General features: G+C 62.9%; 3 protein-coding genes across 4 annotated transcripts; all 3 read left to right on the top strand.

Annotated features, from left to right (window-relative positions):
* The first annotated feature begins 523 nt into the window (after positions 1-523).
* Positions 524-11,318, top strand: HCN3 (hyperpolarization activated cyclic nucleotide gated potassium channel 3). The gene is made up of 8 exons (XM_068168871.1): positions 524-819; positions 3,904-4,333; positions 4,426-4,587; positions 5,212-5,430; positions 6,146-6,292; positions 6,392-6,632; positions 7,228-7,392; positions 7,895-11,318. Exons 1-8 carry the CDS (start codon positions 524-526, stop codon positions 9,040-9,042), a joined length of 2,808 nt encoding a protein of 935 aa, XP_068024972.1. The 3' UTR covers positions 9,043-11,318.
* Positions 11,319-13,184: 1,866 nt separating this feature from the next.
* On the top strand, positions 13,185-15,935 carry FDPS (farnesyl diphosphate synthase). Its single transcript, XM_068168870.1, has 9 exons — positions 13,185-13,375; positions 13,453-13,593; positions 13,669-13,749; positions 13,836-13,958; positions 14,459-14,547; positions 14,805-14,877; positions 14,986-15,063; positions 15,141-15,275; positions 15,490-15,935. Exons 1-9 carry the CDS (start codon positions 13,253-13,255, stop codon positions 15,688-15,690), a joined length of 1,044 nt encoding a protein of 347 aa, XP_068024971.1. The 5' UTR covers positions 13,185-13,252; the 3' UTR covers positions 15,691-15,935.
* Positions 15,936-16,089: 154 nt separating this feature from the next.
* RUSC1 (RUN and SH3 domain containing 1) lies at positions 16,090-23,827 on the top strand. 2 transcript variants are annotated; one of them, XM_068168815.1, is made up of 11 exons: positions 16,090-16,111; positions 16,875-17,249; positions 17,361-18,537; positions 19,079-19,183; positions 19,627-19,703; positions 19,975-20,149; positions 20,257-20,362; positions 20,462-20,508; positions 20,752-21,763; positions 22,114-22,242; positions 23,110-23,827. In XM_068168815.1, the coding sequence occupies exons 2-11, from the start codon at positions 16,950-16,952 to the stop codon at positions 23,276-23,278; spliced, it is 3,297 nt and encodes a 1,098-aa protein (XP_068024916.1). In that variant the 5' UTR covers positions 16,090-16,111; positions 16,875-16,949; the 3' UTR covers positions 23,279-23,827. The 2 variants fall into 2 exon arrangements, with proteins under 2 accessions (XP_068024916.1, XP_068024915.1); XM_068168814.1 differs by having other exon boundaries at positions 16,875-18,537.
* Positions 23,828-27,077: the final 3,250 nt, after the last annotated feature.

The raw sequence follows: 27,077 nt of genomic DNA, 5'->3' as shown, positions 1-27,077 counted from the left end.
CGCCGCGGCGACGCGCACGTACGTACGAACCCCGCAGGCACGTACGCGTTGCGTCACACGGCGGCGGGGCCGGGGGCGGGACCAGAGGCGGGGCCGAGGGGCGGGACTGAGGGGCGGGGCCGAGGGGCGGGACCGAGGGGCGGGACCGAGGGGCGGGGACGCGGCTCCTGCCGTCGCCCCGCCCGCCCCGCCCCGCCCGCCGCGGGGTCCCGCGCCGCCGCCGCCGCCGCCGCCGCCGCCCGGGCCTCGCTGCTCGGCGCGCCGCCGCTCCGGTGCCAGCGGTGCCACCCTGCTGGCAGCGGGGCCCGGCCGCCGCGATCTCGATAGAGTGTACGCAACAGGCGGGCGCCGGCGGAGCTGCGGGCGCCAGTGAGCGAGCACGACCGGTGACCGAGCGGCCGGGGGCGGCGAGCGAGCGCCCGCCCGCCCGCCCGGGGCCGGGCATGTGCGGCGGGGCGGCGGGCAGGGTGCCCGGGCAAGGGCGTTTGAAGGAAACGTGAGGCGCGGCGGCGGCGGCGGCGGCATGGACGCGGCGCCGAGCCGGAGCCCCGAGGCTCGGGAGAAGCCGCCGGTGCTGGACGGGGAGGCGGCGGGCGCGGCCCCGGCCTCGCCGGCGGCGGCGGAGCAGATCGTGGCGGAGGGCGAGGCGGCGACGGCGGCGGCGAGCACGTTCGTACAACGGCAGCTCGGGGCCATGCTGCAGCCCGCCGTGAACAAGTTCTCGCTGCGCATGTTCGGCAGCCACCGGGCCGTGGAGATCGAGCGGCAGCGGGTGAAGTCGGCCGGTACCTGGATCATCCATCCTTACAGCGACTTCAGGTGGGACCAGGGCCCCGAGCCCGCCCCGGCCTCGGTGCCGCCGCGCCGGCGCCGCCGTTGCTGTCCCTGGTGCTGATCCTGCTCCGCCGCCCGCCCCGGCCCCGCCGCCAGCCACCGGCGGGGCAACAAGTGACGGGTGCCGGGGCTTCGCACCGGGCCGGGGAGACGCGGCAGCCCACCGGCCGCCGCCGGGCCGGCATTCCCCGGTACCCCATCCCCTTGCTCGTCCTCGGGCTGCCCCGCACCCGGTCCCACAGTGGTTCTCCCTTTGCCTCAGCCCCACATGCGCAGAGCCGCGAGCACCCTCCGGGCCGGGGCCAGCCCAGCGAGCCGAGGACCCCGCGCTAGGAGCCCGCGGGGCTGCCTGGCCGTGCCCCCTCGCACACCTTTCCTGTCCCCTGCTCGATGATGTTTTGATTTCCGCGGCCGGCGAGGAGCTGCCCGGTCCCCGCGGGGACGTGGGGCCCACGGGCTGCCCGCGGAGCTGGCCTGGCCCAGGCTCTGTCGCCACAGCTCGGGGAGCTGCTGGAACAGGGCAGGACACCCAGCGAGTAGCCAGGTCTGGCTGATGGTGTCACTGGGATCACAGGGAGAGCTCGGGGATGGATGATGTGGGAGGAACTGGGTGTCACGGGGATGTTGAGTCATATAGGGTGGGCTTTGTGCACGGGGGATGAAGCTGCCAGGCAGTCATCTCCTGCAGCAAAGCGGTGACACGGCTGATGTCCCCAGCCTGGCAAAGCAGCCCTGAGCAAGGACAGCACCCACCATGGGTCCCTGGCACCTGTAGCCATCTCCCCTTGCCGCTGGGCCCCAGTCACTCCAGCTCCTGTGTGCTGTTCTATCACGACACTGAGGGCTGTGAGCCCCCAGAGCCCTTTTCCTGGGGAAGTTGCCCCAAAGTTCGTGAGCCTGAGTTCGGCAGGAGCAGCTTGTGCAGTTGGTGCCCTGCGCTGAAGGTGACATGAAACAGCTGGCAGGTGCACAGCTGGCAGGGTTATGCCCGTGGTGATCACATTATGGGGATACATAAAGGGCATTGAGATCAGGGCCCTGTGTCTTCCACCTGACACAGAGGACAGGGCCTGCCCTAAAGAGCTTAAAGCCTAAATCTGACTCAAGAGCTCCCAGCAGGCTCAGGCAGCTGCAGAGGGCAGGTGGCTTCCCTGCTCAGTGTGTGGCGTTTCTTGGGGCACAGAGTGGGCATGAAGCAGGCAATTGCTCATCCAGGTCAGGCCTCTTCTGCCTCGGCTGCTGGCTCCTTGCCTGCCCCAGCAAACCTTGGCCATGGGCAAGAAAGTGTTAATTTTTGCCAAGCTCCTCGGCACTGGAGGAGCTCCCTGGGGAGGGGGTGCCCTCCCCCCGTCAGGCTCTGGTGCTCTCTCGCTGAAGGAGCCTCACGTGGTGCCATGGCTTCTCCTCCTTCCTCTTCCCAGCCACCCACAGGAAGCCCAGTAGGTGCCTGTGCCCCGCTGAGGACGCAGGGTACAGAGCAGCCGCAGGCTCCTTGTCACATGCGAGGGCCAGTTTGGATCCACGAGGCAGGAGAAAGGTTCCCTGAGGTCACCTTTGGAGATTTGGGTCCATACCAACAACTGGGGGCTGGAGCTAAGAGGGGGCACATGAAAGTGGCAGCTGGCCTTGCTATTCTAGGTGCCCACAGAAGGCTTTGAGCAGGGCAGCAGGAGTCCAGACGCTGTCTGGCGTAGAAGCTGTCACAAGGCTCCCGAAGAAAGGCATTACAGGAGATTATGTGGAGAAGGAAAACATCCCAGCCACATTTGCATGTCAATGGGCAAGCTGAATTTCATGACATAACCAAATGTTATGGCTGCTGCCTGGTGCCTCTTGGCTTTTTCCTCCCAAGCCTCTAAGTTTGTCCACTCTGAGAGAGAGGAGGTGGATTAAGGAGGTCCTGCAGGCTGTGTGGCTCCGGCACCGGCTCACAAGTAGCCCCTTTGGGGTTAGATGTGTTCCTCTCACCTTCCCCATGGTGATGTCTCTTGCCTAGCCTTGCTTGGCTGCTACAATGCCAACCAGCCTCCTGGTCCTTGAGTCCCTGGGCTGCCCCAGCAGCTCGGTGCTGGGTTTGCATAACCAGCAAAGCTGATTCCAAATCCTGCTAAGCCAGCCCAGGTGCTGGTGGGGAGCTGGCAGGCAGCAGGGAGTTCCAGGGAGCAAAGCCCACATTCTCCCTGAGTTTTCCCCAGGGCAAATGTCAAGTTTGGGGTGCCATGCCACAAGGTGAGAGGGAAGCAACAGCCAAGCTCCTTGAGGTACAGCTCTGACAGCCAGGGCGACATTTGCTCCCCCAGCCCCTTGGCCCTGCTCTGCCTCAAAGCCAGGGCAGAGCTGTTCCTCTCTGCACGCTTGCCCTTGCACATGCCCCAGCCAAGCAGCAGGGTCTTAGCCATGTGCGTGGGCAGCACGTGTGCCCACGTCCTGAGTGCCCATCTCTCTCCACAAGGTGTTGGACTTCTAACTTCACAGAATCACAGAAAGGTTCAGGTTGGAAAAGACCCTCGGGATCACCAAGTCCAGCCCAGAACCCTGCTCTACAAGGTTCACCCTGAAACCGGATCCCCAGGCACCACATCCAAGCCACCTTTAAACACGTCCAGGGTGACTCCACCACCTCCCTGGGCAGCACATTCCAATCCCTGACCACTCTTGCTGGGAAAAAGGTTTTCCTTATGTCCAGTCTAAACCTGTCCAGTTACAGCTTGAGGTTATTCCTTCTTGTTCAGTCACTAATTACCTCTGAGAGGAGACCAGCATGAGCCTCTCCAAACCTCCTTTCAGGTAGTTGCAGACAGCAATGAGGTCTCCCCTCAGCCTCCTGTTTTTCACACTAACTATCCCCAGCTCCTCCAGTCACTCTTCCTAAGATTTATTCTCCAGGCCCTTCACCAGCTTCTTTGCCCTCCCCTGCACTCACTCCAGCACCTCCACACCTCTCTTGTATTGAGGTGCCCCAAACTGAGCACAATACTCAAGCCTGGGTTTGCTTTCTAACCAGCTGTGTCCTGTGTCTCCCCACTTTCTCCCTGCTCCGTTCCGTCCTCCGTGGTCCCTTCCCTGCAGGTTTTACTGGGACCTCATCATGCTGCTCCTGATGGTGGGGAATTTGATCATCCTGCCCGTGGGCATCACCTTCTTCAAGGATGAGAACACCCCTCCCTGGATCGTTTTCAACGTCCTTTCGGACACTTTCTTCTTGGCTGACCTGGTGCTGAACTTCCGGACAGGCATCGTGGTGGAGGACAACACAGAGATCATCCTCGACCCTCACACCATCAAAATGAAGTACTTGAAGAGCTGGTTCCTGGTTGACTTCATCTCCTCCATCCCAGTCGACTACATCTTCCTCATCGTCGACCTGGAGACCCAGGTGGATTCTGACGTCTACAAGACCGCTCGGGCCCTGCGCATCGTTCGCTTCACCAAGATCCTCAGCCTGCTGCGCCTCCTGCGCCTCTCGCGCCTCATCCGCTACATCCACCAGTGGGAGGAGGTGAGAGCCCTTTTGGGGGGGGTCCACAGCCGTGGCTGGCTGGAGGGTAGGGGGTTCAGAGGGCTGTTCTCTGTAGCTCCACTCTCCCCCAGATCTTCCACATGACTTACGACCTGGCCAGCGCTGTGGTGAGGATCTTCAACCTCATCGGTATGATGCTGCTGCTCTGTCACTGGGATGGCTGCCTGCAGTTCCTGGTGCCCATGCTGCAGGACTTCCCTGAGGACTGCTGGGTCTCCATCAACCACATGGTGGTGAGTGCCCTGGGCAGGGCTGATGTTGTTCATGCATCTGTAGTGGGAGGAGGAGAGGATTTGTTTGCACGGCTTGGACGCATTCCCGTGCAGCCTGCGCTAGATTCTGTGGTCCTGCTCTGGCAGGGGGGTTGGACTCGAGGATCTCCAGAGGTCTCTTCCAACCCCTGGCATCCTGTGATCCCGAGATCTCATCCTCTGAGGCTGGAGCTGCCTGGAGCCATGCTCTGCTGAGCAGCATCTCTCTGGCCACAGCTCAGCAGCAGCTGTTAGATTGGTTAGAGGGAATCTCTGCACCACCTTCCTACCTCTCTCCACCTTGGCTGCTGCTGGACCCAGAGCAGCATCTGGCCCTGCCAGGAGGGAACAGGGCTGAGGGGCTCCTGGCTGCCACCAGGGCTGCCACCTCCCCAGAGCATCAGGGGCTGGTTCAGGCTCAGGGCTTCTCCTAGTCCCCTTGTGCCTCCTCCTGGAGCAAAGCTCTGCCTTTTGGGCTTGGACACATCAGAAACCTTTTCCTCGCTGTGGGTCTGGACTTCACCTGGCTCGGGGAGGGGGGACTGGAGGGCTCAGCCCAACAGCTTCTTCCACAGGCCCCCAGCGCCGCTGTTCCCTTGTCTGCAGAACGACTCCTGGGGGAAGCAGTACTCTCATGCCCTCTTCAAGGCCATGAGCCACATGCTCTGCATTGGCTACGGCCAGCAGGCCCCCGAGGGCATGACGGACGTCTGGCTCACCATGCTCAGCATGATCGTGGGGGCCACCTGCTACGCCATGTTCATCGGCCACGCCACCGCCCTCATCCAGTCACTGGATTCCTCCCGGCGCCAGTATCAGGAGAAGGTCAGCAGGGTGGGGTAGGGAGTGCCTGGGAACTGGGGAAGAGGCCCTGGCACAGGGGGGTCCGGCTCCAGCTCCAGATGGAACCAGCTCAGTCCGTGCTGCCCAGCCCTGCAGATTCCTGCCCTGTTCTCTGCCCTTGCCACTCACCTGGGGAGGGGGTGTGTGGGGGCATCAGGCTGCCCCTTTGGATAGATGCCCACTTCAGGAGGCTGGACTTCATCCTAGCTTGGGCATTCCTGATGCTTTTGCCTGCTGTACCCTCTGCCCACCCCCTCTTGCTTTGTGCCAAAGGCTTGATGTTAGCAAGAAGTTCTCCCCAGAAAGAGAGCTTGGCGTTGGGATGCGCTGCCCAGGGAGGTGCTGGGGTCAGCGTCCCTGGAGGGGTTTAAGCAAAGCCTGGATGAGGCACTCAGTGCCATGGTCTGGTTGATTGGTTAGGGTTGGGTGATCAGTTGGACTTGGTGATCTTGGAGGTCTCTTCCAACCTGGCTGATTCTGTGATTCTGTGAAACTTAGTGAGGCCTCATCCTGGCCTCTCCTGAGTGCTCCACTGTGGAAGTGGCCTTTGGGACAGGGTCCTTGGGGCAGGGCCAGCTGGATCCCAGCTCCGACAGCAGCAGAGGAGAGGGGAAGCATTTGCCAGCCATGCCCCTGGCCTTGGCACAGCACAGCTTGCTTCAGCAGGGTCCTGTCTGGCTCTGCCTTGTCCCCACAGTACAAGCAAGTGGAGCAGTACATGTCCTTCCACAAGCTGCCCGGGGACACTCGCCAGCGGATCCATGAGTACTACGAGCACCGCTACCAGGGCAAGATGTTCGACGAGGAGAACATCCTGGGGGAGCTCAGTGAGCCGCTCAAAGAGGTGAGGGCAGGGCCCCCGGTGCCGGTGCCTTGGAGGAGGAAGGTCACTGCTTGCTGGGGGAGGGTCAAGCTCGGTGGTGTCTCTGCTCCTCACCCACAGGAGATCATCAACTTCAACTGCCGCAACCTGGTGGCCAACATGCCCCTGTTTGCCAACGCGGACCCCAACTTCGTCACGGCCATGCTGACCAAGCTGCGCTTCGAGGTCTTCCAGCCCGGGGACTTCATCATCCGCGAGGGCACCGTGGGCAAAAAGATGTACTTCATCCAGCATGGAGTGGTCAGCATCCTCACCAAGGGCAACAAGGAGACAAAGCTGTCTGATGGCTCCTACTTCGGTGGTGAGGCTGGGCCGGGGAACCCGGAGAGCACAGGAGGAGCGAGAGCTGCTGTGGGGCAAGAGCTTGGGTGGTCCTGATGCTATTCCCTGCTGCGTCCTCTGACCACCCCCTCTTGCTTTGTGCCAAAGGCTTGGCATCAACCTCACACTGGGCTCTGGGGCTCAGAAGTCTACCACCCCTCTTCCTATGGAGTACTTTGTCCATCAGATTGATTCAGAGGGACCGGCAGGCAGAGCAGTGGATTCAGTCTGGATTGGGCAGAAGGGGACAGCCACCCAGCTCAGCTCTGGCTGGAGAGGAAGGGGGTTTAGAGCAGAGCACCTGAGCACAGGTTTGGGAGAGAAAGGGACCAGGCAACCACAGCAGCCATACCCAGGGATGTCTCCATGGCCTTAGCAGGGAGGAAGAGGCTGTGCCTGGCTGAGGGCACAGCTGTGGCTGTCTGGACTCCTGGGTCTGTCCCTGCTCCTGAGTCCTGCTCTGTTCCTGCACAGGCTGTGGCAGTGCCAGGCAGTCCTGGCCCCGCTCTGTTGTCTGGGGAGGCTGTGGGGAAGGGGAGGGCCGGCCCCTGACCCCCAAACCTGCCTCCCTGCAGAAATCTGCTTGCTGACCCGGGGCCGGCGGACGGCCAGCGTGAGAGCTGACACCTACTGCCGCCTCTACTCCTTGTCCGTGGACAACTTCAACGAGGTGCTGGAGGAGTACCCCATGATGCGCAGAGCCTTCGAGACAGTGGCCATGGACCGCCTGGACCGCATAGGTGAGGAGGAGCAGCCCCTGGGCCCCAGCATGGCTGCCTCTGTGCCTGCTCCCAGGGGCCCCCAGCACCATGGGTGACAGTATCGTGGACCCCCTCGATCGCCTCATTGGTGCCCAGCAATGAGGACGAGAGGGAAGGATGCTGCCTCCAGGATCCCCCTCTCCTCCCAGATGGCATCTGGGTGATGCCCTATGATGGGATTCCCAGGGGGGCTGTCAGCCCACACATGTGTTTGCACCATCTGGCACTGCCAGCTGCTTGTCCTTGCTCCCCATCACCTGCAGAGGACAAGCAGGACTCCAACATCCAGTCCCCAACCTTTGGAGCCTGGACTCCCCTGTTTTGTCCCTGCTTCTCCCTCTGCCCCAGCCTGCATCATCCCCAGGGTCTTGCTTGCCTTTGGCACATCAGTGGGGGTTTACTTCCCCACTGCCACCCTGCCCTTCATGGTGTCCCCAAGAGCCAGCTCCCAGGTTCAGTGACACTGCTGCCTCCCACCCAGGGAAGAAGAATTCCATCTTGCTCCGCAAGCGCGCTGAGCACAGCTCGGGGCCCATGAACACCGAGATGATCCAGCAGATCGTGAAGCATGACCAGGACGTGGCCCACAACATCCAGGACCTGCAGCAGATGGCCATCGGCCGGGAGCTGAGCGGCAAGCCGGTGATCTGGGAGCCGCTGGTGCACGCCCCCCTGCAGACAGCCGCTGCCACCACCAACGTAGCCATTGCCTTGACTCACCAGCACAGCCTGCAGGCCCACATCTTCCTGCCGCCCTCCTCCATCTCCAGCCCCCTCTCCCCTGAGGCCACCCTGCTCACCAAGCAAGTGCGCAGGTCCCAGCCCAGCCTGGGGGGCTCCCGGCCCTCCTCTGTGAGCTCCCCGTCGGGGGCACCGTCTCACCTCCAGACACCTGCCGCCGGTTCGCCTTCCTCCCCCATGGTCCAGTCCCAGGTGTCCCTGGAGAGCGGGACCCAGAGACCAAGCCCCGGGGCGCAGCCGCCGCCGCCGCGCACGGCGCAGAAGGGAGAGCTGCCGCCGGCCGCCAAGCAGCCCCCGGCCGGCTCCCAGCCGCAGCTCTCCAAGTCCCGTGGCACCTCGGTCTCCACCTCGCTGCTGCAGCAGGCGGCTGGGGCTCCGTCCCCCAGCTCGGAGCAGGCACTGCCGGCGGGGAGAACACTCCACTACAGCCTGTCCCGAGCCACCGGCTCCCACATCTCCCTTCTGATGCAGCCCCAGCAGCTGGTGAAGCACAGGAGCATCCAGGGCCTGCCGGTGGGGAGGCTCACCCAGGACGTCCGGCTGCTCTCCGCCTCCCAGCCCTCCCTTCCCAACAAAGTGTCCCAGCAAGCCGACGGGAGCTCCTTGCAGCAGGGCAGGAAATCGGCGGGGAACCTGGCCCGCAGGTCCTCTCCCTCGGTCGCTGGACTCCTCGCCAAGCCATGTCCGGGGACCCCAGGCCAGCCAGCACACCCACAGCAGATGCCTTCAGGATCTCTGGCTCAATCCAGCCGCTCGGTGGCAGGAGCATCCACCCCGCAGTCCCCAGCCTCCACCTCCAGGCAGGCAGCAGGTCCCTCCCGCAAGGGCTCCGTGGCCTTCAGCCCCGAGGTGGAAACAGGGAAGCCCAAACTCCCCTCCAACATGTGAGTCCCTGGTGGCGTCTGTGCACAGGCAGGAGGGACCCAGGCAGCAGAGGCGGCAGCAGAGGCAGAGCACCTGGCAAAGGCCCCCGAGCCCTGGCTGCATCGGAGGGAGGATGAGGTGAGAGGCAGCATCTGAGGCCATGGCCTGGCTGCTCTGGGCATGGGGACACGGCAGGGACAGGTGTGGGGCAGCCCCAGAGCTGGTCCTGCTGGATGAGGAGGGTCTGCTGACTGCCCTGAGGGGGAGCCTCTCTGGGCTCTCCTGTCCCTTGCTCCATCACCATCTGTCTGAGTCTTGCCCTCCTGGAGGCAATGGGGTGGGTCAGAGCCCTCACCCACACTCCAGCCTGCCTAGGGAGCTTGGCTCCCTGTGACTGCTCGATGGGGCTGGGCTGCCCCACGCTCTGCTCCTAAGTCCTGTGGCCTCTCCCTGGGGCCAGGCTGGTGCTGGTGGCTCCTCCAGACCTCTGCCACAGCTGTAGGCACCACCTGCCCACCTTAATGCCCAGAAAGCTGTGCCCAGTGCCTTTGCTTTTTGGGAGAGAAGGGAGAGGCAGACCCCCAGGGATCACTGCTAAGGGAAGAATGGGGGGGGGCTGGAACCCATGGGGGGGTCTCCCCAGGCAAGTGGGGCACAGATATCCAGAGCCAGTGGGGCCAGGTCCCCCATGCCTGAGGTACTGGCAGGTCCCTTGGGGCACAGTACCAGGACCTGGGGTCATGGGCAGAGTCTCCCTGGTGTGGTGAGTGCCAAGTGGTGCAGATGGCTCTCCTGCTGAGCAGCCCCCACATGCCTCTCTCAGGCTTGGGGCAACATCCTGCCCTAGAGGTGCTGGGCCAGAATGTGCTGCCAGGCAGGGCTCTGCTTCAACACCTGGGCACTGCAGCCTGGACCCTTGTCATGCTCTATAGAGGGGGCAGCCCCGGGAGGACCTCTCTTGTCTGTGGGTCCAGGAGGATGCTCAGAGGGGGCAGCCTCGGGGGTACCCCACTGCCTGCAGCTCCTGGGGGGATGCTCAGCCTGGGCTCTGCTGCCCCCCTGCCCTGCAGTCCAGTTTCCAGACTGCCTGGAGATGCTTGGCAGCAGCATCACAGCGAATAAGAGAGTGTCATGAAGAGATGTCAGCCCCAGGCAGTGCCTGGGCGATGTGCGGGGCCGTGGGGCTGCTCCCTTCCCCTCCCTCGGCTTCCATGCGCGAAGGCAGGGGGCAGGGATCCCTGTGGCCAGCCCACATCGCCCCTCCGGAGCCAGTAGTCAGCAATGTGTGTTCGAGTCGTGGCTCTGCTGAGCAGCTGAGCTCTGCTTAGTGTCGCTTTGGGCCAACCATGTTAACAGTCCTGGTCTAGAGTAGTGTCCCCTCCCGACCCTGCTGCGCTGCGCAAGCTGCTTCCCACCGCCGGAGTCCGGACCCGTGGCTTGTAGTTGTGCCCTGGCTGAGCTGAGCGACGCCCTCCACACCTCGGGGTGCAGCGGGTGAGGGTCTTGTTCCGTGTGGTACTTCCCGAAGTGAGGTTTTCCAGTTCTCCCCCTCTCGTCTTTGGGGACCGGTCCAGACCGCAGGGCTGCTCGGGGAGCTCAGCCTGTGGGACACAGCAGCCCGGCAGGAGTCCTGCCGGTGTGGCCGCCGGGGGGGATGCCCAGCACTGCCTTTTATCACAGACTTCAGCTCCCCTTCTCTGCCCCCCCACCCCCCCCGCCCACGTCGTGCTCCATCCCCATGGTTGGTGTCTACCTGGCAGCCCCCTCGGGCAGGGGTCTGCAGCCAGGCTGTGTAGTCAGAGGTAGCCAGGCTGTGTAGTCAGAGGTTCCCAGGCCGTGTTTACACTGTGTGGTGTAGATGTTTTAGATGTCATCCTAGGTGCCCCCCGCAGAGCACGTGGGCCAGCCCGGAACGGCACCGAGCGCAGCTCTGCTCCCGCCAGCTGTGCCAGGGGTGTGCCCTCCCCACACCACAGCCCCGTGCCAGGAGCCAGAGCCACCCCTCTCCTCCGGTCACCGCCGTGGGGAGCCCTGCCGTGAGCTCCGTCAGCTCCCTCCCAACGGGGAGGCAAGAAGGGGGAGGGGGCTGGAGGGGGCTGGGGGCGCCGGCCGTGGGCACACGTGTCTGTGTGGCATAGGTGGGCACAAGTCTAGCCACCAAAGACCATGATCCTTCACTCTTGCACTCACAGCAGTCGATGTACAGAGCTTGTAGGTTTCATATCGCAGAGGATTTCAAAGCCTTTTTTTATTTTTGGCCGTTGTACATAATGGATTTAAATAATAAAGAGAGATTCTGAGCTGGTCTCGCGGGGGGCGGGGCGGGGCGGGGCGGGGCGGGGGAGACGCCTTCGGTGCCACCCTGCCGTCCAGGGACCAGGGACAGGGGTAGAGGAGGGGCTGGAGTCCCCCTCCTACTGAAGAGCCGCTTCTGATCTTGTCCCTCTGCAAAGCCTGGGGAGCCTCTCCCCGGCCCTGCAGATGCAGGCAGCGCAGTGGGAGCTCGAAGGCAACAGGTCCCCTCCCGCCCACCTCCGGGGAGATTAATGTTTAATCTTTGGCTGTTTCCCCCTCCCATCTCCTTTCCATTTATTAACCTGGGGGGAGAGGGGCGGGGGGGGGATGTTTGATGCCTGATTGCAGAGCAGGCTGCAGGTATTAACTAGATTAAATGAAGGTCATGCAGTGCGTGATGGGCTGGGGGTGCCCAAGCCGCGGCCGCTGGGTTGTTTGCAGCCCACAGCCCCACAGGGCACAGCCAGAGCACCTGCCACAGGTCTGGGGGCGCACAGCTTTGCTCGGTGGGCACAGCTTTGCTCCAGGGCCACAGCCTTGCTCTGGTCGCCCCCTCCCCTCCTCGGCAGCTCCTGCTGCAGCACCGTCAGCATGGCACAAGAAGATGAGCACAGGCAGCCCCCCAGTGCCCTGCCCAGCATCCCCACGGCAGTCCCTGTCGGCAGGGTGCTGGTGGCAGCTCCACCATCAGCGAGAGTTAGCCTCTGTGACACTCGATGAGATCAGAGCTGATTAGTGGTTTCTTTCTAATTTGATTATTTCAGATTAGACTGAAGTCAGCCTAATTAAGAGTGCGTGTAGCCTACCAGTCCCCTGGCCCAGGAGGGCCAGCCTGTGGTGCTGCCAGCGCCAGGGCCTGGCTCTGGCCAGCGGGCTGCTCTGCAGGGCACACCCACGCTGCCCGAAGTGAAAAGAGCATTTTCTTGGAAATACAATTCCAGGCCTCGTGTCTCATGCCCAGCTGTGATTGATTGACCATCTGCTCGGGCAGCCAGCAGAGCCGGGGCTGGGGAGGACATGAAGGGACCTGCTGCCTCCCAGCGTGTCCCAGGGCAAGGCAGAGCCCTGCTGCCCACCTGGGCATGAAGGCACAGCCTGGTGTAGCTGCCAGCAGCCCAGCCCCAGCTCTGTGAGGGCACCCAGCTGGGCACTGAGCTGGTTCTGCCCCATGACGTCGCGTTCCTGCCTGCCAACATTTTTTTGGGGTGGGGGGAGATTAGCAGGCAACAAGGCAGAGATTGATTAACCCAGTGTTAGCTGAGATTAGGGGATTATGGCGGCTAAACGGGAGACTGCCAATAAGTGGCGCAGGCAGCGGGGAGGGAGCTGCAGTGCCACCGGTGGGTGCCACTGGCCACAGCACAGCGGTGCCCATCCAGCTCTCTTCTCAGCCCCGCTGGGCGGTGGCCACGGGGATGGCAGGAGGCCACAGGTCCCCCAGTACCCGGGACCTCGCCTTCACGTAAAGGTGCACAGAGCACCCCCCTCCGCACCGCACCCTGCCCGACACCTGCAGCCTCTCCTTACACTGCACAGCACCCTGCAGCCCCTCCGCTGCCGCCCGCACCCCCAACGCCCCCCGGCCGCTCCCCACGCCCCACCCGCGCCCCCGCGCTCCGGCCGCACACTCGCTCGATTCGCTCTCTCCACCAATCGGCCGGCTCGGTCCCACCCTCACCGTGCTTCTATTGGCTCAGCTTCTTTGGGCTCATCCTCATACGATAGAGCGGACCAATGAACGCGGGCAGCAGCGGAGGCCGGGTGCTGGCTTCGCCTCCGCGCGGGGCACGCTGGGAGTTGTAGTCGAGCGGCGGAGGGGCGCCGGCCGCCTCCGCTGCCCCGGACTACGCGCCCCGGCGAGCCCCGCGGCCGGCTGGCGGGCGGGGCGGGGCGGCCTCAAAAGGCCGGGCGGCAGTCCGGGGCCGCGCTGTCGGTCAACATGAGCGCCAAGGGCGCCGAGCGGGAGGAGTTCCTGAGCTTCTTCCCTCAGATCGTCCGCGATCTGACGGAGGACGGCGTGGGGCACCCGGAGGTGGGCGACGCCGTGGACCGGCTGCGGAAGGTGAGGGAGGTCGGAGCGGGGCGGGCCCGGGGCCGCCGGCCATCTGCTCCCGGCTGCCCGCCGCTCTCTGCCCGCAGGTGCTGGAGTACAACGCGCCCGGCGGGAAATGCAACCGCGGCCTGACGGTGCTGGCCGCCTTCCGGGAGCTGGCGGCTCCCGCAGAGCAGGACCCGGAGAGCCTGCGGTGCGCCCTGGCCGTCGGCTGGTGCATCGAGCTGGTGAGAGGCAGGGCGGAGGGCGGCCCCCCAGAGCTCCCCAGGGACCCTTCAGCCTGCTAACGCAGCCTCCCGCAGTTGCAGGCCTTCTTTCTTGTGGCTGATGACATCATGGACTCGTCCCTCACCCGCCGGGGGCAGCCCTGCTGGTACAAGAAGGTAGCAGCGCCCGGGAGACCTCTCTCTGCTGGGGGAGCACAGTGGGACCCGTGGGGGTTGTCTGACACCTCCCTGTCCTGCTGCAGGAGGGGATCGGTCTGGACGCCATCAACGATGCCTTCCTCCTTGAGTCTTGTGTCTATAGGCTGCTGAAGAAGTACTGTGGGGAACGTCCCTGCTACCTGCACCTCTTGGAGCTGTTCCTGCAGGTGAGCCTGGCCCCCACATCCCCTCCCACAGACCTACCCTGGCTCTGGGGCTCCAGGCTGCTGCTGAGTGGGTTCCTTTCAAACAGTTCCTTGAGTTCCTGGGATCCCAGCAGACACAGACTCAGAGGAGCTGAAATGGGGCTTGAGTTTGGAGCTTCAGTTGGGGCTCTCCTAGGGGGCTGTGTGAAGCAGTCATAGACTCCTAGAACTGTTTTGGTTGGGAAAGACCTCCAAGATCAACCCAGCACTACCATGGCCATTAAATCATGTCCCAAACACCTCCAGGGATGGAGTCTCCACCACCTCCCTGGGCAGCCTGTTCCAATGCCTGACCACTCTTGCAAGGAGGAAATTTCTCCTCCTGTCCAACCTGAATCTCTCCTGGCACCATTTCAGGCCACTTCCTTTCACCACCTGGCTCCAACCTCCTCTGGAAGTTGGAGAAAGCAATGAGGTCTCCCTTGAGCCTCCACCTCTCAAACCCTTCCTTTCCTCTTCAGACTGGCTACCAGACTGAGCTTGGGCAGGCACTGGACCTCATCACTGCTCCCATTTCCCAGGTGGATTTGAATCGCTTCAGTGAGCAGAGGTAAGAGGCAGAAGGGCACAGAGATGCCAGCCCTGCTGTGGCACAGTGGCTCTGCTTGCAGTCCCTTCTGGGCTGGCTAAGAGGGGCAGTGCATTGCTGAGGTGCTGCTCTCACCTCCCTGGCTCTGTGGGGCAAGTGTGGCTCCCACTGCCTGAGCTCAGGGGCTGGTTTGGAGGGAGATGCTGCTCTTCTGCTGGCCCTGGTGGGAAGGGTAGGCCTGGTTCCTTTGCCCACTGGGCCTGGTTCCTTTGCCACAGGTATAAGGCAATTGTGAAGTACAAGACAGCCTTCTACTCCTTCTACCTGCCTGTGGCTGCTGCCATGTACATGGTGAGTCTCAGGAGGGGCCTTGAGGAGAGCAGGAGGTTTGGGAGACAGCAGCAATGAGGGTGGAAGGCAGCTGCTGGAAGGCTTTGTTGCTTTCTTCCCTCTTCTTAGGCTGGGATCGACAGCAAGGAGGAGCATGACAACGCCAAAGCCATCCTGCTGGAGATGGGGGAGTTCTTTCAGGTCCAGGTAGGAGGCAGCTGCCTGGTCCCTTGGTGCCCCTCAGAGGCTGGGTGTGGCACTGGTGCATTTTCACCTCTGTACAGGACGATTACCTGGACTGCTTTGGGGACCCAGAGCTGACAGGGAAGGTTGGCACCGACATCCAGGACAACAAATGCAGCTGGCTGGTGGTGCAGTGCCTGCGCCGGGTCACGCCCGAGCAGAGGCAGATCCTGGAGGTAGTGCCTGGGGAGGGGGAGGGGGTGGGGGTGGGGGTGGGTTCCCTCCTGCTCCTGTGAAGCAGACTTGAGAAGCCAGGAGCTGCACGGTGCTGCTGCCCTGGGGGCTGGGTGACTGTGAGCAGATGGCAGCAGGGAGGACGCCAGGCGATGCCTGCCAGGCGGCACAGGGGCAGTGGTGGTTTCTCCTGCCTCACTTCTGGTGTTTTCTCAGGACAACTATGGCTGTAAGGAGCCTGAGAAGGTGGCAAAGGTGAAGGAGCTCTATGAGACTCTGGGCATGAGAGCTGCTTTTCAGGAGTACGAGGAGAGCAGCTACCGGCGCCTGCAGGAGCTGGTCCAGAGGCACTCCGGACGCCTCCCCCCGGAGGTCTTCCTGGGCCTGGCTGGGAAGATTTACAAGCGGCAGAAGTGAAGGATGGGAGCTGGCTCTGGACTGCTTTGGCCTTTGCTAAGGGGCCCTGGTGGGCTTCGTGCCCCAGGCTGCAGCTGCCTGGAGCTGGGCCCTGCACCCCTCACCCACCCCCCACCCCCTTCTACCGTGGGTGGGAATCTGGGCTCTGTGCGCAGAGCAGGGGCTGGGGCCTGGGGGGTGGGGGGCGGGGGGGCGGGGGGCGTAGATCTGAGCCAACCTTTGCGTCAAATAAACATTAAATTATTGCGGGTGTGTCCCAAACTGATGCGCGCTGGGGTGGGGGGGAGGTGGATAGCATCATCCCCGGCGCTTGCGTGGCGGCGGTACGGGACCGGAGCGCCGCCCCCGCTGCTTCCCGGGCGAGGCGGGGCCGGAGCTCCTCCCTCCCGCCAGCCGCATTCGCCGCCGCAGCGCGACGGAGGTGAGCGGGGCTGGGGCTGGGGCCGGGCTGGGGGGCTCTGGGCAGCCGCAGCAGGGTGGGGAGGGGGCGGCTGCAGCTCGGTAGCATCGCTCCCGCCGCGGGGCCGCAGATCCTCCGGGGCCGGAGGATGCTCGGAGCCAGGTAAAAGCTGCATGGCTGAGATTCGGGCTCTGAGCTGTCCGTTCCCCGGTGGAGGCCGCCGGTAAACGCCCGAGGCCGGGCCTCTCCCATCGGCGGGGCAGAGCCGGGCGATGCGCAGGCTGCGGTGTGGGTGCCAGGGCTGCGGCAGTCCTCAGCATCTCCTTGGGCCCTGGCCTCGGAGCTCTGGCGGTGCCACCCTCCCTTGGCCAGGACCACCCTCCCTTGGCCAGGACCACCCTCCCTTGGCCAGGACCACCCCAGCTGCCATCCAGGGCATTTTCTCTCTGATGGCATCTCTGAGATGCTTCTGACCCTCAAGACCCCACAGAGGGAATCCGGCCCTGGCTGCAGCTGTCTGCACCAAGCTTGGGGTTGTGCTCTGGGAGTCAGCAGCTGGCTCCTGGCTGGACAGGCCTGAGCTCAGTGGGGAGCTGTGGGGCAACCCTTCTCTGCTGGGCATGTTCCTGCCTCTCAACCCTCACACCGGTCCCCTGCTGCCAGCCCTTCCCTGCTGGGCAGCTGCTGCAAGGTCACTGCCATCCTTCTCGCCCGCTCTGTTCCGCTCCAGGTTTGTGCTTCTGCCTTCTCCCCTGCCCACTGAAAGGCTGTTTGATGTTTGCAGGGTGCTGGATGGTCTGAAGAGAGGAGCTGTGGGGCTCTCCCAGGAGCCTTGGCTCTCTGCTGGTGAGGCAGCATCATGCTGTCTCCAAAGAAAAGCCTCCTGTGCAACCTCAACCACATCCATCTGCAGCACGTCTCCCTGGGGCTGCACCTCTCCCGCCACCCAGAGCTCCAAGAGACTTCTGGCACCATGGGTGGAGGAGAGCAGACCAGCTGCAGCGACTGCCCAGAGAACTATGAGCAAGTGGATGCTAATTCCAACAACCCCTCCTTGAAATGCCGCTGCTGTGAGTCCCATACTCAGCAGCTGCTGACATTGGGGCTCCAGAACCAGGCAGCTCAAGAGGATTTCCCTGGCCTGGGTGACGGAGAGGAGGTAGCATCCCCTTGTGATCCCCCTTGTGATCTGGCCTCCTCCTCCTCCTCCTCTGTCAGTAGCTGCTCAGATTTCAGCCTGGATGACTCCCCTGTCTCTGTGTACTGCAAGGGATTCTCCAGAGAAGAGTCCAAATCCCCTCCAAATCAGCCCAACGGCGCTGCTGCAGAAGAGGCCCAGGGTGGCCAGGCCCTGGCTGACCAGGGCAGGACATACGATGGAAGAGATGCCAACTGCAACCCCCCGGTGCTCCAGCGACCAGATGCCGGAGGGAGCCCAGACAGCCTCTGCAGCAGCCACTCCCTTGACTTCCAGTGCGAGGAGCCCTCTCCCGGGGTGGTGGTGCAGGAAACCATCGGCAGCTGCGCTGACCTAGACCCGAACTGCAACCCGCTCCCTGCCCCTGCTGCTGTGCCTCCACCGCCACCTGCGCCAGGGCAGTGGGACCCAAGTCTGAGCAGAGCTCCTCAGCCACAGCCCCGGGCCAGCAGCGTGCCCCCCCCCGTGCCCCCCCGGCCCCGGCGGCGGCTGCAGGTTCTCAGCGAGCAGAAAGCAGAGCTGCCGCCCCTGCCTGTGCGGCTGACGGAGCCTGCCTCGGGTAACCTCTGCAAAGACACAGGCAAGAAGACCATCACCTCCTTCCATGAGCTCGCCCAGAAGAGGAAGAGGACCACTCCTGGGCCTGCCCTTGCCCAGGCCAGGGCTGACCGCAGCGACTGGCTGATCGTCTTCTCTCCTGACACGGAGCTGCCGCCCCCCAGCGAGCTCCTCGCCGGTGCCAGTGGCCAGGAGTCAGCCCAGCCCCATCCCCCTCAGGACTGCCCAGCGAGGCCTCCTGGCTCCACGCAGAGGGAGGTGACCACGTTCAAGGAGCTGCGGTACCGCAGTGCCTCCACCAAGCCCAAGGGGCAGCTGGCAGAGCAGCGGGCAGAGCCGGTGCCCCCTCAGCCCCGCTCTGCACATCTCCCCTCCCCTCCTGAGAGGGCTGGGGGCTGCGACAGCTCGGGCTGGGCACCACCTGTGCCTCTGGGGGGGCAGCTGCTGGCGGCACCTATAAGCAGCCACCAGCTGAAGAGGAGAAGATCTCGACCGGGACTGCAGCCCATCGCAGAGGGGCAGCTGGGGGACGCGGAGGAGGGGAGGCTGCCGCTGCGGAGCTGCGTTCCAGGAGAACCAGGGCCGGGCTCCGGCTGCGACAAGGACGTCCTGGCTTGTGGCCTGGGAGGGGCTGGTGGGCACCACTGGGTGCCAGGGGCAGTCAAGAGAGGAGAGAAGACCTACAGGGAGGGTAAGAGCCTGGTCCCTGCTGCGCTGGGCGCGGCTCCGGCTGGGGCTGTGCGGGGCAGGGGGGAGGCAGCGTGGCCGCTGCCCAGGCAGGTGCCCTGCTCCCGGCTCGGGGCCGTTCCGTGCCCCTCGCTGCTCCGTGCCGGGAGGGCCGAGGGGCCGCTGCTGCCCTCCGCAGCTCTGGCCAAGCCCGGGGAGTGCCGGGGGCTGCGGCTGGCCGCCCCCGGGGCTGCCCCGGTCCCGGCTGGCTCCTCCTCGGCTCGCCCTGCCCACGGCTCCCGCCGAGCCCTTCCTCTTCCCCGGCGGCCGGGGCCAGGCCCTGGGCGGGCAGCGGGGCTCGGCCCGCCCCGTTCCGCCTGCTGCCCTTCACCCTGCCCCAGCTCCGGCTCCATGGGCGAGCACGGCCCGGCCGGCCCCGGCGCTGGCTGTGGTGAGCGGGACCCGGGGCGGCGGAGCACGTCCTGAGCCTTCCCCCGGCAGCGGAGCCCGGGCCCCGCCGGCTGCGGGAGCCGCGGCCCCGCCTGACCCTGCCGCCCTCTCTCCAGCCAGGACCTCGCCGGCCGCCGCGGGAGCCGCCGCCGGAGCCGCCCGGCCGGGGGGCGGCAGCGCCGAGGGAGCCTCTTGCTGCCGCCGCGGCGAGCAGAAGAAAGGTACCGGGGCCGGGGCTGGGCTGGGCTGCAGGGGATGGCAGCGGTGGGACGGGGCAGGGTCGCTGGTGTGGCCTAGCTGGAGACTGGGCGGGGGCAGTGCCAGGCGGGGGCAGTGCCAGGCGGGGGCAGTGCCAGGCGGGGGCAGGGAGGTGCTGCGGGCGGGACTGGGTGGGGCCGCCCTGGGCATCTTGCAAACACCTTGAGGGTTTCCTGCCCACGTCTCCGTCCTGGTCTCCTCCCCTCGGAAGCGGTCGGTCCTTCATCCCCGCCGGTTCCCATGGCAACAGCCTGGGCTGCTGGGGGATCCTGGGCTGCTGGGGGACCCAGCGCCGTCCTGGCGCCTGCCCGCTCCTCCCCGGCTAGCCCAGGCCGGGGGGTCCGAGCTGCCCCTTGCTGGTGGGCTGGGCTGATGTGCTGACAGCTTCCTCTCCGTTGCTTGGCAGCACTGCTGATCGCCATCAGCACCGCCGTGGACAAGATCATTGCTCACTTCAGCACCGCCCGGAACCTGGTGCAGAAGGTGAGGGTCCGAGCTGAAGGTCCTGCTGGGCTGGGGTGGGCAGGAGTGGGGCAAGGGAGGCTTTGGGAACTCCAGCTCGAAGATGCCACCCTGCAGGCTCAGGGTTGGGTGTTGCCTCGTCCCTTCCCCCCCCTCTCCCCCCCCTCCCTCCCCCCTCTCCCTCCCCCCTCTCCCCCCCCCTCTCTCCCCCCCCCTCTCTTTTCTCTCTCTCTCCCCCCCCCTCTCTATTCTCTCTTTCCTCCCCCCCTTCTCTCTCCCCTTCCTCCTCCAGGCCCAGCTGGGGGACAGCCGGCTCAGCCCAGATGTGGGTTACCTGCTGCTGCACACCCTCTGCCCTGCACTCTATGCCTTGGTGGAGGATGGGCTGAAGCCCTTCCAGAAGGATGTGATCACTGGCCAGAGGAAAAACTCCCCCTGGAGCGTGGTGGAAGCCTCTGTGAAGACAGGTGAGTGTGAGGACCCTGCTCCTGGAGTGGCTGGCACCACAAGAGCTTTCCAGCCCGGCCTGGGCAGAGCTGTGTGCCCAGAGCAGTGACTGTTTTGTGTTGCCCAGGCCCCAGCAGTCGCTCTCTGCACTCCCTGTGCTGGCACGTGGCTGGGCTGGCTCCCCTCAGCAGCAGCAGGCAGAAGTTTCATGCCTTCATCCTTGGCCTTTTGAAGTGAGTAGTGGTGCTGCTGGCCCAGGCTGGCCTTGCTGTGTTGGCAGGTGGGAACCGAGTCCCAGGAGCCCTAACCTGGCTTCCCTTTGTCTTGTTTAGCATTAAGCAGCTGGAGCTGTGGATCTCTCAGCTGCAGAAGAGCCCAGGTAAGGATCCAGTATCCAGACCCTTCCCACCCAGATCCTCTCCTGCTTGCTGGGGTGATAATCCCATGCCTGTTCCACCCACAATGCCAGTCTGGCATTTCCATGGTGGGAGAAGGGCATTGTTGTCCCAACAGCTCTCAGCAGAAGCTGTGACCTGCTGGGGCAGAGCAGCTGGCCCCAGGAGGGGACAGAGGGCAGGCGTGGGGCACCCTGCAGCTGCCCAGCACTGTCCCTGTCTCCTAGGTGTGATCTCTGTGCTGTATTCACCCACGGCCTTCTTTGCCCTGAGCCAAGGCCCTCTTCCCCACCTCGCTGATGAACTGCTGCTGCTCATCCAGCCCCTCTCAGTGCTGACTTTCCACCTTGACCTCCTCTTTGAGCACCACCACCTCTCTGTGGATGTCAGACCCCTGTCCCGTCAGCTGGAGTCACCTCTGTCCCCTGCCCATCACTGTGCTCAGGTGCAGGGTGCTGCACAGCCCTCTCCAGAGGGTGCTGCAGGGACAATCCTGGAAGAGGAGCTCCCTCCTGACTCTCTGGGGCGGGCAGCTGGTGCAGAGGGCAGCACAGGTGCCCAGTCCCAAGCAGCTGCCTGGGGGCTGGCCCCTGGCCCCCAGGTGGGGGCTGCCCTGCAGCAGACCTTCCAGCAGGTGCTGCGCTGGGGCGATCAGCTCAGCCGCGCTCTCCTGGGAGCTGATGCCCCCCCAGAGACCCCCAGGCCTGAGGCAGGACCTCAGGACGCCGGTGCTGGCCTTGGGGGCTGGTGGGGGCAGCTGAGCCAGGCTTCCAGGATCTACACTGCTCCTAGCAAGGACAAGTTCCCCTTGGTCTGGTGGACAAAGCTGCGGCCGACTGTGGCGGATTCCAGCCCTGCCCAGGCTGCACGACCTCAAGCTTCAGGGAAAGAGCCAAGGGGCACAGAGCTGCAGCTGCTTCAGGCTAAAGCTGTCCCTGAACTCCCTGCCCCCAAGCCCAGCAGCAGCACTGACACCTCTGGGACCTCTTCCCCTGAAGATCTCCTCCTGCCTGCTGGAGCCAGAGCAGCCACCAAGCCAAGTGGTCCAGCTGCTGGAGAGAAACTCCTGGCTGCTTCCCCAGAGCCTCCTGTGGGCAGGGAGCAGGCAGCAGCTTCTGACCCTCAGGCAGGTGGTTCTGCTTCTGCCAAGGGCAGCTGGCTGGGAAGGCTCTTTGGAGCCACCAACCCTTCTGCCAGGAGCTTCCCTCCCAGTCCTGACACCGTCTCAGCTAGGTGCAGGTAAGAGGGGGCTTGGGCAGGCAGGGTGGGGGAAGGGGCATGTGGTGAGGAAAGGGCATGAGGCGAGGAGGGAATGGGGTGAGGAAGGAACGTGGTGAGGAAGGGTTTCTCTCCCAGGCAGCCAGAGGAGACCCCACCTTGGGGCTCGCTGGCCTCGGGGCAGGGGTCTCATCCTGCCCCTGACCCAGGATTAGCACATCCCAGGTGCTGCCTCTCCTCACTTTGCATCAAGTCTGTCAGGGCCTCATGCTGGAGGCTTGGTGATGCTTGGCAGAGGTCTCTGCCAGCTCCCAGGTCACAGGAACTGGAGCAGGATGAGTGGGGAAAGGCTTTGCTTTGCTTCATGGCAGGAGACCTTCGAGCTGGCTGTCCCCCAGCACGCGTGCCCTGGCTGTGGTGGTGAAGGGGCTGGCACCTGAAAGGGCTCCTGCTCAGGAACAACCAGGGAGGAAGGCTCCTGACTCAGCCCAGACCCACAGGTGATGCAGGGCCCTGCAGTGCTTGGGGCTGGGAAGCTGCTGCTGAGTTTCCCTGGGGGAAGCAGAGGCTGTTTCCAGACACAGCCTGGAAACCCCACACCAGCTCCCAGGGAATGGAGCTGCTCCTTGCTGCTAACTTGCCCCAGGGGTTCCCCAGCTCCTGCTGAGCTTTGGCTGAATCCCTCTCTGCCTCTCTGTGGTCAGCTGCTTCTCACAGATATTTCTGGGGGGAATGCTTTAGCTTTTTCTCTCCCTGGTGTGCTTTCTGCATCCCCAGCAGCTGCCTTGGAGCAGCCCTGTGGCAGCTCTGACTAAATTATGGCCTGAAACTGGGCCAGGGGAGGTTTAGGTTGGACAGTGGGAAAAGCTTTCTGTCCTGCAAGAGTGGTCAGGCACTGGGACAGGCTGCCCAGGGAGGTGGTGGAGTCTCCATCCCATGGGGCCATGGCACCTGGGGCCATGGTTTAGGGGCTGTGGTGGTCTTAGGCTCACTGTTGGCCCCAATGACCTTAGAGGTCTTTTCCAACCCAACCAGTTCCAAGCTTCTATAGATAGTGGCAGGTCAGAGACGCTGCAGTGGTCCATCTGTGCTTGGCAGTGGCTCTCCACACCATGTGTGACCATCTCCCTCCTCCTTGCTGGCCCTGCCCTTGGTCTCCCTTTCCTGTCTGCTCACACTCTGCTGCAGCTCCCAGCATGGATTTGTGAGGAGGCTTCTGGATCAGATCCAGCCTCAGGTGGCAGCTCTGCCCACGGAGAGGGGGGGAGGTTTGCTGGCTCTACACGACCACCACTCCCTCTCCCCAGTCCTGTGAGAGCCTCTGGGGTCCCTGGGGTGGTGAGACCCTGCTGGTGTTTGCTGTGCAGGGCGGTCCGGGCGCTGTGTGACCACACCGGCGCCGCCGAGGGTCACCTCAGCTTCCACAAAGGGGACGTCCTGCAGCTGCTCTCCACCGTGGATGAGGATTGGATCCGCTGCTGCCATGGAAACAGCATCGGCCTCGTTCCTGTCGGTTACACCTCCCTCATTGTGTGAGGAGGTGGAGGAGACCTGGGGGAGCAGCTGAGCTTGCTGAAGGAAGGGATGGCCTCCCAGGAAGGACTGGCTCCTGCCAGGGCTTCACCACCACCAGGGCTTCACCACCACCTCCGAGGCTTCACCACCTGTGGGGCTGGCAGCATAGCCAAGGACCCTGCCCTGGTGCCCCTTGCTGCTGCCCCCTCGCATGATGTCACCACCTGCCCTTGGTGCTTCCCACAACCCCCCAGCCCTGCTGGCACCTTCACTGTGGCCCTTGGGTGGGACCTGCCTGCGTTCATCTCTCCTCAGCTGCCTCCCACACCCGTGCCAGGGGGAGGGAGGGAGGGACCCTGCCCCTCCATGCTACTCACAGTCCTCTATGTCCTCTCCATGCCATTGTGTCCTGCCACTGTCTCCACCTCCACGTGTCCCAGGGTTGGGGCTGGGGGCCCAGGCTGGCCCCAGCTGCTGCTCTGCAGTCCCATTGCTCTGTAAATAGTTGTGGCCACAGGACTGAGCTGGCCCCAGGGGGAAAAAGGCTGGAAATAAAGGTTGTGACTCACGTGCCCAGGGGTGAGAGTGGCTCCTTGGGGGTACAGTGCGGGGGGGGGGGGGCATCAAGAAGCTGTTTTTCAGTCCTGAATGACTGATGCAAAAGGACCAAAGCTCTGCCCAGGAGGTACTTTTGAGCTGGAGCTAAACCCTAGAGTGCCAACTTCAACCATGCAGCTGCAAAGGCTGAAGGCTCACCAGGTGCTCCAATGTCCTGCTGTGTGCCAGGAGACACAGGGCAGGCTGCCAGGGTGGGGCCAGGCTGCCAGGGCGGGGCCAGGCTGCCAGGGTGGGGCCAGGCTGCCGGGGTGGGGCCAGGCTGCCGGGGTGGGACCAGGCTGCCGGGGTGGGGCCAGGCTGCTAGGGTGGGGCCAGGCTGCCAGGGTGGGACCAGGCTGCTAGGGTGGGGCCAGGCTGCTAGGGTGGGGCCAGGCTGCCGGGGTGGGACCAGGCTGCCGGGGTGGGGCCAGGCTGCCATCTCCCACTAGCTCTGGACACCTCTCACCCTTTCTAGCTGCCCTGATGCTAGGAAGTTCTTCACAAGGAGGCCTCAAGTTGTGCCAGGGGAGGTGCAGGCTGCAGAGTAGGAAAAATTTCTTCCCAGAAAGGGTTGGAAGGCCTGGAGCAGGCTGCCCTGGGACATGGAGCCACCAAGGTCAAACCTGATGGGGCCCTGAGCAACCTGATGCTCAGGGAGATGTCCCTGCTGACTGCAGAGGGGTTGGATGAGATCACGGAGGGTCCCATCCCACCTGGTGCGTTCTGTGCCCTCTCAGTGGCAGAGGGCTGTGTCCTCCAGCACAGTGGTTTGACATGACCCTGGTCTAAGGTCATGAGCCAGGACCTGAGAGGAGCAGCTCAGACAAAAGGGACTCTGCTCTGCTGAGACCTGGAGCCCTCAGCACAGGAAGGACAAGGACAGGAAGAGCAGATTTGGATCGGCTATTAGGAACAAGTTCTGCACCATGAGGTTAGCAAAACACTGCAACAGGTTGCCCAGGGAGGTGGTTGGGGGCCCATCCCTGCAGGGACTCAAGGTTAGGCTGGACAGGACTCTGGGCAACCTGATCTAGGTGAGGATGCCCCTGCTGAGTGCAGAGGGGGTTGGACTGGATGAGCTTTGGAGTTGTCTTCCAACCCAGAGCATTCTCTGATGCCAGAACTGTGTGATTCTCTCATTCTCTGATCCAGTGTAAGGTGTCCCTGCCCGTGGCAGGGGGTTGGAACTGGCTGATCCTTGGGGTCCCTTCCAACCCAGACCATTCTCTATGACTCTGATTCTTTGATCCATGGGAGGTGTCCCTGCCTGTGGCAGGGGGTTGGAACTGGCTGATCCTTGGGGCCATGGGAGATGTCCCTGCCCGTGGCAGTGGGGTTGGAACTGGCTAATCCTTGGGGTCCCTTCCAACCCAGACCATTCCAGGAGTCTGATTCTGTGACTGATTCTCTGCTCCATGGGAGGTGTCCCTGCCCATGGCAGGGGGTTGGAACTGGCTGATCCTTGGGGGTCCCTTCCAACCCAGACCATTCTCTATGATTCTTTGATCCATGGGAGATGTCCCTGCCCATGGCAGGGGGGGGTGGGGTTGGAACAGGATCTCAGGTAGTGATAGGACTAGGGGGAATGGAATGAAGCTGGAGGTGGGGAGATTCAGGCTAGATGTGAGGAGGAGGTTCTTCACCATGAGAGTGGTGAAGCCCTGGAATATGTTGTCCAGGGAGGTGGTCGAGGCCCCATCCCTGGGGGTGTTTAAGAGCAGGCTGGATGAGGCTCTGTCCAGCCTGATCTAGTGTGGGGTGTCCCTGCCCATGGCAGGGGGGTTGGAACTAGATGATCCTTGTGGTCCCTTCCAACCCTGAATGAAACTATGAAACTATGAACTGGCTGATCCTTGGGGGGGTCCCTTCCAACCCAGACCATTCCAGGAGTCTCTGACTCTGATTCTATGACTGATTCTCTGCTCCATGGGAGGTGTCCCTGCCCGTGGCAGTGGGGTTGGAACTGGCTGATCCTTGGGGCCATGGGAGGTGTCCCTGCCCGTGGCAGGGGGTTGGAACTGGCTGATCCTTGGGGGGCTCCCTTCCAACCCAGACCATTCCAGGAGTCTCTGACTCTGATTCTATGACTGATTCTCTGCTCCATGGGAGGTGTCCCTGCCCATGGCAGTGGGGTTGGAACTGGCTGATCCTTGGGGCCATGGGAGGTGTCCCTGCCCGTGGCGGGGGGGGAGGGGGTGGGGTTGGAACTGGCTGATCCTTGGGGTCCCTTCCTGCCCCTTGTGTGACCCTGTGGCGAGGGGAGGGAGGCCATAACCCAAAGAAAAACCTCATGCAGGCATCAGGTAGGAAAAGATTTTTCCATTTAATACTAGAGACTCTCAGGATTGAGATGCAGGCTTCAGGTTTTTTTTTTCTTTTCATTTTTTTTTCTTTCTTTTTTTTTTTAATCCTTTTTTTTTTTCCTTTTTTTTTTTCCATTTTTTTCATTATTTTTTTTGTTTTTTTTTTCCTTTTTTTTTTTTTTCCTGCTTTTTTTTTTTTTGTTTTTTATGCAATTCCATCCAATGTCAAAATCGGTCTGGTACATAATTTACAAAGGTTCAACATCAAAACGACCTCTCCCTCTCCCTCTCCCTCTCCCTCTCCCTCTCCCTCTCCCTCTCCCTCTCTCCCTCTCCTCCCTCTCCCTCTCCCTCTCTCCCTCTCCCTCTCCCTCTCTCTTGTTTTAAGATATGCTCCTGGTAAAAAGGAAATACATTAGCAGCATTGTCCTGGTTTGTCCTCAGCCATCACTCAGCCTACTCCCATGCAGACTACAAACTTCAGCTCTAGTTTTGTTTTTAGGGTGTTTTTTTTTTGTTTTTTTCTTTTTTTGTTGTGGTTTTGTTGTATTTATTATTTTTAGTGCTCCTTGGGTTCAAGGTGCCAGGCCCCACCCCCATCCCCCCTCCCCTCCTCCCAATGCTTCCCTCCCTCCCCACCGCTTCCTTCCCCCTCCTTCCTTCCCCCCGCAGCCTCTTTGCTTTGTGTTGGTTTTTTTTGTTGTTGTTTTCCTCCTCTCCGGCGGTGTTTAGAAAAGAAGCCTCTCCCCCCCCCCTCCCCCTCCCCTCCCCAAATCGATTAAAAACCAAAAAGGTCATCGATCCTCTGCCCCGGTAAGGAAAAAAAAACCCAAACCAGAGAATCAAAACCAGAGAATCAAAACCAACCCCAAAAAAAGTTTTTCTCTCTTTGTTTTTTTTTTGCACTCACCTAAACTCTT

This window comes from Melanerpes formicivorus, unplaced genomic scaffold (assembly GCF_026170545.1).
Source record: "Melanerpes formicivorus ecotype bairdi unplaced genomic scaffold, bMelFor1.0.p_v2 SCAF_158, whole genome shotgun sequence".
NCBI lineage: Eukaryota > Metazoa > Chordata > Aves > Piciformes > Picidae > Melanerpes > Melanerpes formicivorus.
Note: the sequence above shows the minus strand (reverse complement) of the source record. Positions and strands in the feature narration are given on the sequence as shown.

Excerpts from the sequence above, each read along its gene's own strand:
- RUSC1 (XM_068168814.1), top strand. The coding sequence starts at position 16,950 with ATGCTGTCTCCAAAGAAAAGCCTCCTGTGCAACCTCAACCACATCCAT. Across the intron at positions 20,150-20,256 it reads GGAAGCCTCTGTGAAGACAG|GCCCCAGCAGTCGCTCTCTG; the intron begins GTGAGTGTGAGG and ends TGTGTTGCCCAG. Across the intron at positions 20,509-20,751 it reads TCAGCTGCAGAAGAGCCCAG|GTGTGATCTCTGTGCTGTAT; the intron begins GTAAGGATCCAG and ends CCTGTCTCCTAG.
- HCN3 (XM_068168871.1), top strand. The coding sequence starts at position 524 with ATGGACGCGGCGCCGAGCCGGAGCCCCGAGGCTCGGGAGAAGCCGCCG. Across the intron at positions 4,588-5,211 it reads TCTCCATCAACCACATGGTG|AACGACTCCTGGGGGAAGCA; the intron begins GTGAGTGCCCTG and ends CCTTGTCTGCAG. Across the intron at positions 7,393-7,894 it reads GGACCGCCTGGACCGCATAG|GGAAGAAGAATTCCATCTTG; the intron begins GTGAGGAGGAGC and ends CCTCCCACCCAG.
- FDPS (XM_068168870.1), top strand. The coding sequence starts at position 13,253 with ATGAGCGCCAAGGGCGCCGAGCGGGAGGAGTTCCTGAGCTTCTTCCCT. Across the intron at positions 13,959-14,458 it reads TCTTGGAGCTGTTCCTGCAG|ACTGGCTACCAGACTGAGCT; the intron begins GTGAGCCTGGCC and ends TTTCCTCTTCAG. Across the intron at positions 15,276-15,489 it reads AGCAGAGGCAGATCCTGGAG|GACAACTATGGCTGTAAGGA; the intron begins GTAGTGCCTGGG and ends GTGTTTTCTCAG.